Raw genomic sequence first — 13,974 nt, forward strand, 5'->3', positions numbered from 1 at the left:
AAGGGGAACCGGGTTTTGGGAAAAAACAAAGAAAAAAAATAATAAAATAATTTTAAGTTAACTCTAGTTAATTTTTTAAACACATGACAGTATTTTAAAAATGAGGTGAGCATATACCTTAGTTGGGGGTGAGCAAAACTACTCTCTTTTATTTTAGGTGTTGTTACTCAGACCCAACTTTTTTAAACCTAATACATTTTTTATATTCAAAATTAAATTTAAAATTACAAAAATTCATTATCACACTTAACAAGTTTCTCAAAAATACCCTATTAAAACCCAATATCATGACCAACTTATTTTATTTTCTATACCCAACAACACACCCAATTAATGGTCCCAACACTACCCCCGCCACCTTAACACCATAACCACCACCATTTGACACCAACACATGACCACCACTACCCAACTTGAGGTATTTTCATTAAATAGAATATCTCTAGCAGCCCTCCACCTCCCTCTCTCTCTCTTCTTCATATTGAAGCCGACCTGAGGGACAAGTTCCACTACTACACAAAAACAACCAAGAGGCAAACACCTCTTGAATTTCTCATAATCCAAGATTATGGAGTTGAAATCACCAAATGATCAACTTGAGAAACCCAAACAGATCAACTTAAGAAAGTCACAACCCACTTCTCAACTTTTGCCGGTAGTTGATCTTTTTGGGTTTTCCAAGATGATAAGGTGATTTCAACTCCAAAATCTTGGATTCTGAGAAATTCAAGAGGTGTTTGCTTTTTGGGTATTTTTGTGTAGTAGTGGAACTTGTCCCTCAAGTCGACTCCGATATAAGGGAGAGAAAGAGGGAGGTGAACGGCTGCCAGAGATATTCTATTTAATTAAAATACATCAAGTTGGGTGGTGGTGGTTATAGTGTTAAGGTGGCGGCGGTAGTTTTGAGACCATTAATTGGGTGTATTGTTGGGTATAGAGAATAAAATAGGTTGGTTATGATGAGTTTTAATATGGGTACTTTTGAGAAACTTGTTGGGTGTGATAATGAATTTTTGTAAGTTTAAATTTAATGTTGAATATAAAAATGTGTTGCGTATACTGATAAAAAAGATGGGGCCGAATAGCTACACCATTTTATTTTTTGCCGGAACGATGAGTCCACGATACTATGACTCCTTTTTCATATTCAGTATGCACCATCTTGGGAATGAGTTAGCCTTAAAAATAAGACACTCATACAATGTAGAAATCAATGAGAATCACTCATTGAGTGTGCCATTCTCATTTCCTCGAATGAGCTTATAATAATTTTTAATGACTATATTACCCCTCATATCATTTAATGATAATAATTTTAATGACTATTTTTTATTGGAAAACACCCTTTATATCTTGAAATCTTGGAGCATTTTTAAATATTGGAATGAGAATTATTGATTGTTATTACTTTGAAACGGGTCTTATCTCAACATATTCATCCGTAAACAAACCTTACTTAAGAGTAAAGTTCCAACAGACATTAATGGTGGAATTAATGGTTTAATTAAGTGACGAAGGGTGTAACATTGTAACTCAACCTAAAGTTTGTTATAATAGGAATTCAATTTACAAATTTAAACTCGTCACATTCAAGATTAGAGAAGTATTTGTATTTCATAAGAATTCTTACTACATATATTTTTTGAAAACTTGGTGGGTCATTCAAATTTTAAGGATGGCACTTGCTGAATGGTAGTTGGAAGGTGCTGAATGACAGTTACTTGCTCCATTATTCTCAGGATGACATGTACGTGAAACATCCTCAGACGCTTCCTCTTTTAGGACGTGTTACATTTCACTTCCATTTGGAGATTTGACATTAATCCGTTCAAGGTGCCACTCTGAAATGGAAAGCAATGACTAATGACAGCGCCATTTGGACCATGATAATTTGGTTTAATTTGATTGTTTTGGAGTGGGTTGTTCATTGCTATCTGCTATGTGCATTTCATGACTATAGTTGAGACTACCAACTGGCCATTAATCTAATAATATGAATTCGTTCGTCTTTGGTACGATAGCTGGCCATATATAACAAACAACTCAAATAAAATCTCTTAAGTTGGAATTCTCTTTTCTCAAATAAAAAGACTTAAATATAGCACGTTCCGTAAACAAATTCTCAGAAGCTTGAGAAAGAGACAGTAATGCTGTACATATATATAGTGGTGGCCCATGAAAAAACCATTACGTCCTGGACCTCCTCACATTGCTATCACAGCTACAGCTACAGCTAGCTACCTCCAAATTGACGGCCTGGAATTGAGCAATCCCCAATGTCCAAGGACAGCTCCAAGCTCAGTCGACCTAGCATGTGCATAACAGTAGGCCCTGCCCACCATTATTCTCATAAAATAATTAACAAGGCAGGGGCAAGTGGGCAATGTGACTGCAACCAGTCAGTGATAATGTATGGACTTCTTTGCGCACACACACCCATGCATTTGACGTACACCGTATCTTTTAGAGAATAACTTACCTGCTGAAACGGGATACACAGCTGGTATCTCCTCTCTCTCTCTCTCTCATTTCGGACAAAACTTACCTATCACGGTTGTATACACTCTTTGTGTCTATTTCTCTCGTTATGTAATCTAACACATGATGAGAGAGATAGACATAATGTTATATACACTCGTTACATGGAAGTCTTTTTCCTCTCCTCTCTCTTTTTTTCTCTCTCCCTTTCTCTTTCTCTCCTCTCCTTCTGTTCTTTTTCTCTCACTACTGATACACAAGCCTCTCCTATCACAGTGATAGCGCAGTAGGTTATTCTCTATCTTTTATAATGGGATCACAAAAAATATCTCATCCAATTATTTGTTCTTGTGGGTCTCATGCCCCTCACTTCATATGAATCTCGATCATCTAATGCGACTTCACTTCCAGCATTATTTCAAATCAAATTCTAAAGACAATAATTACAAAGGACGATGATATGAATCAATACATAATGTTTTTTTGTTAAACAGTCTGTTTAAACAGGCTGATGTTGTTCATCATTTTGAGACGCTCCTGAAGAAGAACTGCTGTCACGAAAGATGGTAGCCATGATGACTTGTGTGAAGGAAGAGCTTAGCACTTGTGGTGATGAACACAACGGCTGAAGTCGATCTTCCCACAGACGGCGCCAATCTGTTGATGCAAATTTCCGTAAGAAAGTTACAACAACTTAGGGGTAGTGACCTGGCTGATCCGAAGTCTTGCTGGATGATGACGTGAGATGTTGATTGGGATCTTCCTGCAAATGAACACAAAACCAAAGGAGATGGACCGGTGTGGTACCAGCCAAACACGCTCCGATGATGAAGTCAGTGATGTGTGTTTGGTGGTGTTTGAATGGAAGTGAGGAAGAACATGTGATGAACTTGGGAGAATGGGAAGAACAAGGCAAATGTTCTGGGTTTATTCTCAGCAAATCCAAGTGTGATTTTGGTAAGCCAAAGTTTGTGCAAGTGTTTGCTTTGTGATGGCTGGATGGGTGGGGATCCTGGCTTTGTGCATATAAGTTGGTTTATATAGACAAGGGAAGGTGTGGAGAGTAAGTTACCTGCATGTGATTGAGTGGCTGAGAGAGATCCACGCGTTCGGTCATAACTAGTAGCATGCACAGCTACTCACCTCCTTTGCATTCAATGCTGCATTGAATGCAAGGATGAAAGATCAGGTGGAATGCCCCAATAGTCATGGCTGTGAGCTGGAATGTCTTATCTGTCAGAGAGTCACGTCAGGTGCACTTGAGTATGGCGGTTCGTCCCAACGTGATCTTCTTTAGGATGGCGGTGGGAGGCCGAGCCGATCCGAACACATGTCCTCACGTGTAGACGTGAAACCCATGTGTGATCGGATCGGATTTAGACAAGTCGGCCAAGCCGATTAGGTAGGTAGTGCAGTGATCCTCTCAAGTGAAATCCGGCCGCAACTAGGTTCTGAGATGACGATCACCAAAGCCGAGCCGATCCGAACTGGGAATGGAATGGACTGAGTTGATGTGGTGATGTGGAGATCCACGTCTGATCGTGATCGGTCATTGGTCCGGGCCGAGCCGAACCAATGGTTGAGATGATCAGGTGGTGACAAGATTGTCGAAGCACGTCTGATCGTGATCGGTCATTGGGCCGGGCCGAGCCGAACCAATGGTTGAGATGATCAGGTGGTGACAAGATTGTCGAAGCACGTCTGATCGTGATCGGTCATCGGTCCGGGCCGAGCCGAACCAATGGTTGAGATGATCAGGTGGTGACAAGATTGTCGAAGCACGTCTGATCGTGATCGGTCATTGGGCCGGGCCGAGCCGAACCAATGGTTGAGACGATCAGGTGGTGACAAGATTGTCGAAGCACGTCTGATCGTGATCGGTCATTGGGCCGGGCCGAGCCGAACCAATGGTCGAGGTGTGACTGGAGAAAAATGATCTCCAGATCCGAGCCGAACTGATGGTGCCGAAAAAGATGATCTCTCGAATTCCTAGTGGATCCCAATGTCGGTTCGGATCGGATATGGGTAACCCGGAGGTAAGAGCCGATCTCAGATGTACATGTTGTTGGCATTTGCTGAGCTAAGATGATGACACAGATGGCTGGGTCTGACCAAGTTAACTATCAAAGAGTCTGAGCAAAAATGGGACCTGGTGTGCCACGTGTTGGTATGTGTTTGGTCATTGAATCCATGTGGATTTATCCACAAACAGTCAACATAATTAATAATTTAGATTTACAACATAACAAGAGAAATAGAGCACAAAACACTAGGCAAGCCAACAAATTAAAAAATAAAAATATTTGTGTGCAGTTCATCTTCTATAAAGTCTACCTTTTGGACGGGTATTGTCTTGTAACTATTACTCAATTCAGTTACGTATTAGCATCGATCTCTTTTATTTTCAGAGTTATATATATATGGCAGTAGTAAGGATTATATACTTTTGTATTTGTTTGGTTGCTAAGAAAGTCAACCACGTGCTTGACTATATACGTATTGCCACAGTAGGCATCCACAAACAATGCACCAAGTTGAAGTCGTAAGAATATGGCGATTGGTGTGCCTTTCTAAGAAAGATCCAAATTATTGTGAGATCTTCTATACAATACAATACAAATATACAATAACTTGGGAGGATCACCACTTTCCATTTCCAATGCACAAAAGGCATCGTTATATGGATAGATAGGGATATGCATGCATTTCTTTAATTAATTCTTGGACTGATCAGCTCCATATATTTCATTTAATTATTTTGTTTTCTAATGCCGATTTTCTTGACAGTCTCATGCATATATATATATGTTCCTTTTGACCATGTTACAGCAGCATTGACTGCTAGTACTAGAATTGTATTCTATATATCAATGATCAATCCTCGATATTAATCTTTACGTACTATTTAATTGGGTGTGATTTTTATAATATAATTAATACAAAAAAAGTTTTCACTAAGTAAGTATAATACTATATCTACACCTGCAATGTCATATCCAGCTATTACATTGTAAACCTTTTTAATTGTTTACAAGTACAAAATTTATATATATATGAAAATTTTCAAGTAAGGATGTCCTTATTTTAAGAAAAGTAACAACATCATCTTTGGACCTACCATTCAATGATCAGAACCGTCTATATTTTAGAACATCATTCAAAGATCACCCTTGTAAAAAATCAGCCAGATTGAAAACTGTTTAGCCAGTTTAATTATTATAGCAAATATTATTTTAATTTTATTTGACGAACTGTATTTGTTTGCATAGTTTAGATGACCAAACAATTACCGATTTGACTTATTTTTTACAGAGGTGACCCTTGAGGAGGAACCTAAAATAAGAACAGTTCTTATTATGGAACTACACTGCATGGTGGTAACGAGAGATCGAGGATGTCCTTACTTTAACGGGACTATATATATATATATATATGATTTTTCGTTTAATTCTTTTCAAACAATCATCCTTTAACCTTTGTTTTTTCTTTATCCTTCTTCTCTTATAAGTTTTTTGGTTTGAATTATAAATAGTTGATGTTGTCTTGTTGATAATGATGCATCACTACCGGCACACCCTAGAAGATTTAGAAAACTTAGAGGCAATATCTTCACAAAAATATGGATGCATGGTAAATGAATGATATTAAGTAACCAAAGACAAAACCATCTGATTAATTATCCTCCTGATCTGGCCTTTGTCATGCCAATGGTATCAAATTAAGGTGTGGTCTTGTAGCTCATGTATTCTTTATTTTTTTATTTTTGGAAAGTAACATGCATATGTGCTAATAATGTAAGTGATAGAAGATTGTATAAGTAAAAAGTGTGTATTTTATTTTCTAACCATAATAGTTGATGGCATGCTGTGACCTGTGAGATAGTCACGTATATTTAGTATATCAATTATTATGAACAGTTGTCAATTAATCGACACATTAACTGGCACATTATATAAAAAAAAAATTATAATAACATTACTCTTATATTTAGTGAAGATATCCCTCAACAATAAGTCACACATCAACACACAAACTATTGTCTCACATGTGTATCAAATGGCATTAACAGTAATTAACATCCTATAATGTAATTAAATTGTATTATAATTAGTTTTGTAGATAATTCAGTAAATTAAAGCTATTTAATACTGTTGAACAATGTCTTAAGTTCTAATTTGGTTTGGTGAATATTGTTTGTATTTTGATAACTTTATAAGAATGAATTGTATTCATTAATTGTTAAGTAAGTGATTACTTGTGGTGCATACATAGCTCTATAAATTAATTAATATGTTGTTAGTCAACAATTAGGGTTATAAAACTTTTATTTAATTTGTTTCGTACGTGCATGATTAATTAATTATACATGTACATCTTGACGAAGATCAAAATATATCGACCATATATTTATGACATGAATGTGTCTCGTTAATGGTTCTTTGATTTTTTATTTTATTTATGTAGAAAATAATTTTTGGGCTCTACTTTCTAACATAACTTTTTTTTGTGTGGTCAAACTCCACTTTCTAATTACATGCATGTGCCTTGTTTGTGCTTCTTTGATATTTTCTCTTACGTAAACACTAAACATGCAATAATTTTTTTGGCTCAAGTTGCCATGAAATTGAGGTTGTCTGTTTTTTTTATTTTTTATTATAAATTATTGGGGTCTTTAATTTACATTATCGATCACACACACATCCACTGGACCATTTGTGTGCATAACTACGCGTATAAATTTGAAAATTTAGGTAGGCGCGCACTCCAAACCCTAACATGTGCTAGCTACTCTTACTCATTCTAACCAAAACATTACCATTTCTTATTCCAAAACAATTGGAAGCATTCATGGGATTTAACTCAAGTAGTATGAGTCAATGAATAATAGATTATAAATTTGGTTATCTATTAACCAAAAAGTAAAAACATATATATAGAGTTTAAATATTTGTTTTCCGAAAATAAAGAAAACGAAAAAATAATGTCATAGAATATTGATTAATTGAAAAGTAATGTTAATTTGATAAATAAAAAGTAATATTAGAGGTAATATATATATATATACAGGCTCCTTCTGTTGAGGTATACCTCAACTTATTTATGTTGAGGTATGACCTTGTTGAAGCCCACACGAGTCGTTTTGTGTCGATCCAAACCGTTCACAAGGATCATCTTCATTGATAGATCATCCTTGTAAAAAATTAGTCAAATCGGAAATCATTTGCCTATCTAACTTTGATAAAACAAATGGACGGTTTCATCGAAAATATTTGGTTCGTCCATTTATTTGATCAAAGTTAGATAGGCAAATGATTTCCGATTTGGCTAATTTTTTGCAAAGATGATCTATCTATGGAGATATAAAAATTGAACGGTTCGGATCGACACAAAACGACTCGTGTGGGCCCCAATAAGGTATACCTCAACATAAATAAGTTGAGATATACCTTAACAGAAGGAAGCTGTATATATATATATATATTGTACGTAGAGGTAGAAAAATGTTATTGTATAAGGTCTACGTACCCAATTAGTGCTAGATGTAGATCAGGCACATAATAGATCGATTGATCTTTATGAATATCATAAATTGTCTCGTAATATATAGAACCGATTTTTGCTTATATATAGTTTCTTCTCAATTCTTTCTTCTTTGATATATAACTACTCGGAGAAGAAAAAAGAGAGGGTCATGTGCTGCATTTTGCCAGGCATCCATTTATACAAGCATGTCCCACTTTTATTAAAGCTGGTCAATTTATTTATTTTTATTTATTTATACTTGACTTTTAATTTGAATTATATATTTGATATTTAAAGATAAAATTTAAAAGATGAAATAAATGTGAGTGGAGTTACATAAACTCCATTCGCGATTTAAATTATACTTATATTACACGATTTAAAATTATATTGAAACAAGTAAAAATAAATCAAACAAATAACTAATAATGTCTTATCTAAAGTATATATTTTCTTTAGAAAAAATAAAAGTTAAGATAATCTTAATTTATCACTGAGAAAAAAAAAAAAAAAAAAAAAAAAAAAGGTAATGATCTTGTGTCCTAGAGACAGATGTTCCTCTCACATGCACTTACATGCATATACATATATAATGGTCTATATATACAAGACCCTCTCGACCTCATGCCATGTCTTGACATAGCAGCACCAGCTTATTGATCTTCCATGGCGGCTCAAAAAGCAGCTGCTTGCACTTGCACCACCACCACCACCCACAACCCTCCTCTCCACACCCACCAACACTCTCATCGCACCACCCTCAACCGCCTCTTTGTGGTGCTTCACTCTCTCGCCGTCTTAGCCCTCCTCTACCACCACTCCCTCTCTCTACTCCATTCCACCACCCCAACCTCCTTCCTCATCACCCTCTCCCTCTTAATCTCCGACACCATCCTTGCCTTCATGTCCGCCACCACACACTCCTTCCGCCTCCGTCCCATTTACCGAACCGAATTCCCGGAAAACCTCGAAAGGGTTATTGGCCTCGGAGATGCTGAGTCTCCGGGGCTTGATGTGTTCATCTGCACGGCAGATCCTTACAAGGAGCCGCCGTGCAGCGTGGTGAACACAGCGCTGTCAGTGATGTCGTATGACTATCCGGCAGCAAAGGTGTCGGTTTATGTTTCGGACGACGGGGGATCGGCGCTGACTCTGTTTGCTTTCATGGAGGCTGCCAAGTTTGCGAGCCACTGGCTGCCTTTCTGCAGAGAGAATAATATAGTGGAGCGCAGCCCAGAGGCTTATTTTGCAATGGATCATTCCAGGATTAATTCTGAGGCTGAGAAGATTAAGGTAATTAATCAGCTATAGTTTTCTTGGTTTTAGTGGATGCCTAATTAAGGAAACATGCATTAAAGTTTACGAAGTGATATTCATTGTTATTTACCAAAAAAAGATATTCATAGTTACCTTAAAGTCACCAAATCTGCTAATTTCCGAAAGATATGTCTGTACATATGTATGTTAATTAATGTTCTATATATATGTTAGAAATAAATGAATCTAAAGGGGTATTGGATAATATGGTTTTTGAAATTGATTTCTGGAAGCTGATATGGTATTGGATAATGATTAGACGATTGGTTGTTTGTTTCCTTAGTTGTTAAATTTGAATTGTTTGTAGTTTTTTTTATTCTATATGTTATCAGAGCTACCGATCCTTTAGCCTTAGCTCCCCAACCCATCCATTCATGATTAAGTGAAATAGACCACTGACACCGATATTTATAAAGGCATACAAGGACAAGACTATAAGTCTATAATGGTCATAACTCATAATGCCCCTTCCTTGCAATTCCCTTCAATTATCCCTACTTTAATTTTGTAGCGGCTGTGAAATAAAGGGAGGCACATCCTGTGCTTGTTTTTTTTCTACTTATTTATACTTTATTTTTATTTTTAATTATATATTTATTATTTAATGGTAGGAAATAAAAGATAAAATGATTTTTAACTACATTTTGAATATGAATAGAGTTATATAATCTTTAAACTTATATTTTAAGTTACAATTAAAACAAGTAAAAAAAAGTTATTGGGATTAGTCCAAGTGGTGAGGGTGAGTGAGGTAAAAATTAAGATTAAATTAAGTCTAAGATTCGATTTCTTTCAATATAAAAAATAATAATAATTCAAATCCGAATTAAATAAATGTAAATACATGAATAATGAAAAACATTGAAACCTGATCCACGCACCAGCTAACTATGCAGCAGCAATATTTGTTTGTCACTTTCTTTGGTCCTTATCCTCTTCATAATGATTCACATGATTGTATAAAGAGAAAAACTTATTTATCCCCTTATAGGTAATATGACATCACCACTAAAGAGAAAGTGTGACGCAGAGAATTTTAATGTATCAAAACTCTTCTATTTTAGTAGTAATGCCACGTCACCTATCATGGGGATAGGTAATTAAGTTTCTCTCCTACACAAAAAACCATCACCATTACACACGTACCATGCATGTTACTAGTACCACATCACATTTGCATATTATGGACCTAGTTAATTTTTTCTTGGTTTCAGTTTTAATCTGTAATTTTTTGTTGGTTGGATCAGTATGATTTAATTACTTAACCGGATCAAATCAACTATTCAAACTTCCCTAATTAACTTAATTAGGGCTTAATTTTGTTCTAAATCATATATATGTGCCACAGATTATGTACCAAGGTATGAAGGTGCGGGTAGACAATGTAATCGAAAGAGGCAAAGTTGGCAGCGAGTATATAACTGGAGAACGAGAAAGCCAAGTTTTTAGCAAGTGGACTGATGGATTTACCCGCCAAGACCATCCCACTATCATTCAGGTAAGCTTTGTATTTTCTCCCAACAATATTTTGCGATTCGCATCACAAGAGTTCAATTCTAATTCACGAATGGCATATAATTTATCAAATTGTAAATAAAAATATATAGCAGATCGATATATGACTTATGAGCAACTCAATTAAGGTTTATGCACATATACGAAAATGTTCTCTTATCAAACTCTAATTAAATTTAAATTATTAATTATGTTGATTTTTATCTAAATATGTAATTGAACAGGTTTTATCCGACACTAGAAGAGACAAAGACATCACAGGGAATCCAATGCCAAACCTAATATATGTCTCTAGAGAAAAAAGCAGGACATCAACCCACCATTTTAAAGCTGGTGCCCTTAATGTCCTTGTAAGCTTAGTTTCAATAATTCAATTCCCTACATATTTAATTTTCTCATTTACTAGCTGTTTATTACTTAAATTATTAACTAATTAATTAATCTATTGATGTGAAGCTTCGAGTTTCAGCTGCCATGACCAATGCGCCAATAGTCTTGACCCTAGACTGTGACATGTACTCAAACGATCCCCAAACGCCACGTCGTGTGCTGTGCTACTTATCAGACCCCAAACTTCGATCCCAAGTAGGCTACGTGCAGTTTCCTCAGCGTTTTCGCGGAATCAACAAAAACGACATCTATGGATGCGAACACAAGCGTTTGTTTCAAATCAATCCGGTGGGAATGGATGGGCTTTCTGGCCCAAATTATGTGGGAACGGGATGCTTTTTCTCTAGACGAGTGTTCTTTGGAGGCCCATCAAATTTTTTGCCACCCGAAATCCCTGAACTGGGCCCAAACTATGTAGTGAACAAGCCCATTCAGTCTCCAGAGGTTCTGGAATTGGCTCACCGTGTTGCTGCTTGCAATTATGAGAACAATTATACTGATTGGGGCTACAAGGTAAGCAAATAAATACACCCAAACATTTGATCAGTATACCCAGTTAAAAAACATCCAAAAATACTTATTTATCTTAGATTTACATGCAAGGTGGCATGATATTTAGAGGCCCGAGACGAACTATAAAAATAACGCTCTCGATTCTTCATGTAGTCATATACATTTACGTAATTTTAATTTTTGATAAGAACTCACAAAAACGATCAAAATATATAAGGATCTATAAAATCTGGGGTCCGAAGCAATTGCCTCATTTCCCTACCCTCAAGGTTGATCATGTTGGCCCCCATGAGCCCTAAGAGATGGTGGTTCAAATCCCCCATCTCATGAGAATCGGCAATATCCGACTCTTTTTTCATTCTTTCATTTTCGATTTGTTTTGTTTAATTTTTGTAAATTTGAAAAATATTTTTTTTTTTGAAGCTGGGTGGACTGATCAAATATTTGGGTGGATTTACAAACTCTTTTACTTCTTTTCTTTCATTTGTATGACAATGCTAAGATAATTTGGAATCTGATAAACCAAAATTTTAAAACTATGTAGGTGGGTGTGAGATATGGGTCACTGGTGGAGGACTTCTTCACAGGCTATCGTTTGCAGTGTGAGGGGTGGAAGTCCATATTCTGCCATCCAGATAGGGCAGCATTTTATGGGGATGCCCCAATAAACCTTCTTGATGTGCTGAATCAAAACAAGCGATGGGCCATAGGCCTCCTTGAGGTGGTTTTCTCTAGATATAATCCACTCATATTTGGCACGCAGTCCATGGGCCCTCTAATGGGCCTTACTTATGCTCACTATGCATTTTGGCCCGTTTGGTCAATTCCAGTGACCACCTATGCCTTCCTACCCCAGCTAGCTCTCCTCAATGGACTCACTATCTTTCCGAAGGTAATGTACATTCACCCTTTCCTATCTCTTTTTGGGGTTATTCTCTTGCCAAATACACTCAATTTAAACAAAATATTTAAACATGAATTAAGTTGGGAACCAACCCGAATAATTGCCACTTAAACGTTTAATCTCAAACCTGAATCCAATATGATACACATTTGTCCACTATCTCAACCTAGAAATTACTGTAGCCCTTTGCTTTCTTTTAAGTTTTAGCTGTCTAGTGATTTTAGAGTGAATACGCCACAACTTGAGTGATGACTAAAACGCCTTGTATGGATCTCCTTCTTTATATATATAGATTATAGGTAATAGGCTCAAGGTATGCCTAAAATTAGGCCATCAATAAACTAACAACAAGCCACATTGAATACAAGTGTACGAATACTAAAAGCCAAATGTCAAAATGCATTCGCCACTCTCTTTTCTATATAGGCTCACGGTATGGCTAAAATTAGGTCATCAATAAAGCAATAGCCACCCACATGGAGAATTCAAGCTTAAGAAGACTAAAAGCCAAAAACCAAAATGCATTCACCAACGTCCACCACAATGAATGTAAAATTGTTCGTGTGCCAAAATATGAAAAACTTTCACTAAGGAGGGAATTAATATAACACTAACCTTGACAAATTCATTTGTCTTACAAGCTTTCATACGCTATGGTAAGAGAACATTTTCGTTGTATTTCTTAAGATTTAAGTGATTGTTACAGGTTTCAGAGCCATGGTTTCTCTTATATGTGTTTACTTTCCTTGGAACCTACACTCAAGACCTCCTAGATTTTGTGTTAGCTGGAGGAACATTCCATAGGTGGTGGAATGACCAAAGGATGTGGATGGGTAGGGCCCTCTCAAGCTACTTGTTTGGGTCCATTGAGTTCTTCCTCAAGTCCTTGGGCATTTCCACACATGGGTTCAATGTGACTAGCAAAGTCCTTGAGGATGACCAAAGCAAAAGATATGAGCAAGGAACCATTGAGTTTGGAGTCCCATCACCCATGATTGTGCCACTAACAATGGCTGCCATTCTCAACTTGGCTGCCTTTGCTTGGGGCCATGTGGAGGTTTTCAGAGGCAGCAATAATTTGGAGGGATTGTTCTTGCAGACGTTTATAGCTGGTTTTGGTGTAGTGAATTGCTTACCAATTTATGAGGCCATAATCTATAGGAGTGATAAAGGAAGACTTCCTACAAAAACAACCGTAATTTCAGCTTTTCTAGCTTTTGCTCTTTATGCAGCTGCGCGCTTATCAGCTTATGTTACTCTAAGGAACTGAATGGCCAAAATGGGTATTTTAGCCTTAAAAATTATTCTTAAATTTACAAGAACTTCATGTATTT

The 13,974-nt window shown here is 36.5% G+C and overlaps 1 protein-coding gene across 1 annotated transcript; it reads left to right on the plus strand.

Annotated features, from left to right (window-relative positions):
• Window positions 1–8,638: 8,638 nt before the first annotated feature.
• Window positions 8,639–13,971, plus strand: LOC147274294 (cellulose synthase-like protein G3). Its single transcript, XM_086257566.1, has 6 exons — window positions 8,639–9,294; window positions 10,667–10,816; window positions 11,058–11,183; window positions 11,290–11,736; window positions 12,281–12,628; window positions 13,347–13,971. Exons 1-6 carry the CDS (start codon window positions 8,668–8,670, stop codon window positions 13,908–13,910), a joined length of 2,262 nt encoding a protein of 753 aa, XP_086113692.1. The 5' UTR covers window positions 8,639–8,667; the 3' UTR covers window positions 13,911–13,971.
• The last annotated feature ends 3 nt before the right edge of the window (window positions 13,972–13,974 follow it).

This window comes from Dryas octopetala, chromosome 9 (genome assembly GCF_963921425.1).
Source record: "Dryas octopetala chromosome 9, drDryOcto1.1, whole genome shotgun sequence".
In the NCBI taxonomy this organism is placed as follows: Eukaryota; Viridiplantae; Streptophyta; class Magnoliopsida; order Rosales; family Rosaceae; genus Dryas; species Dryas octopetala.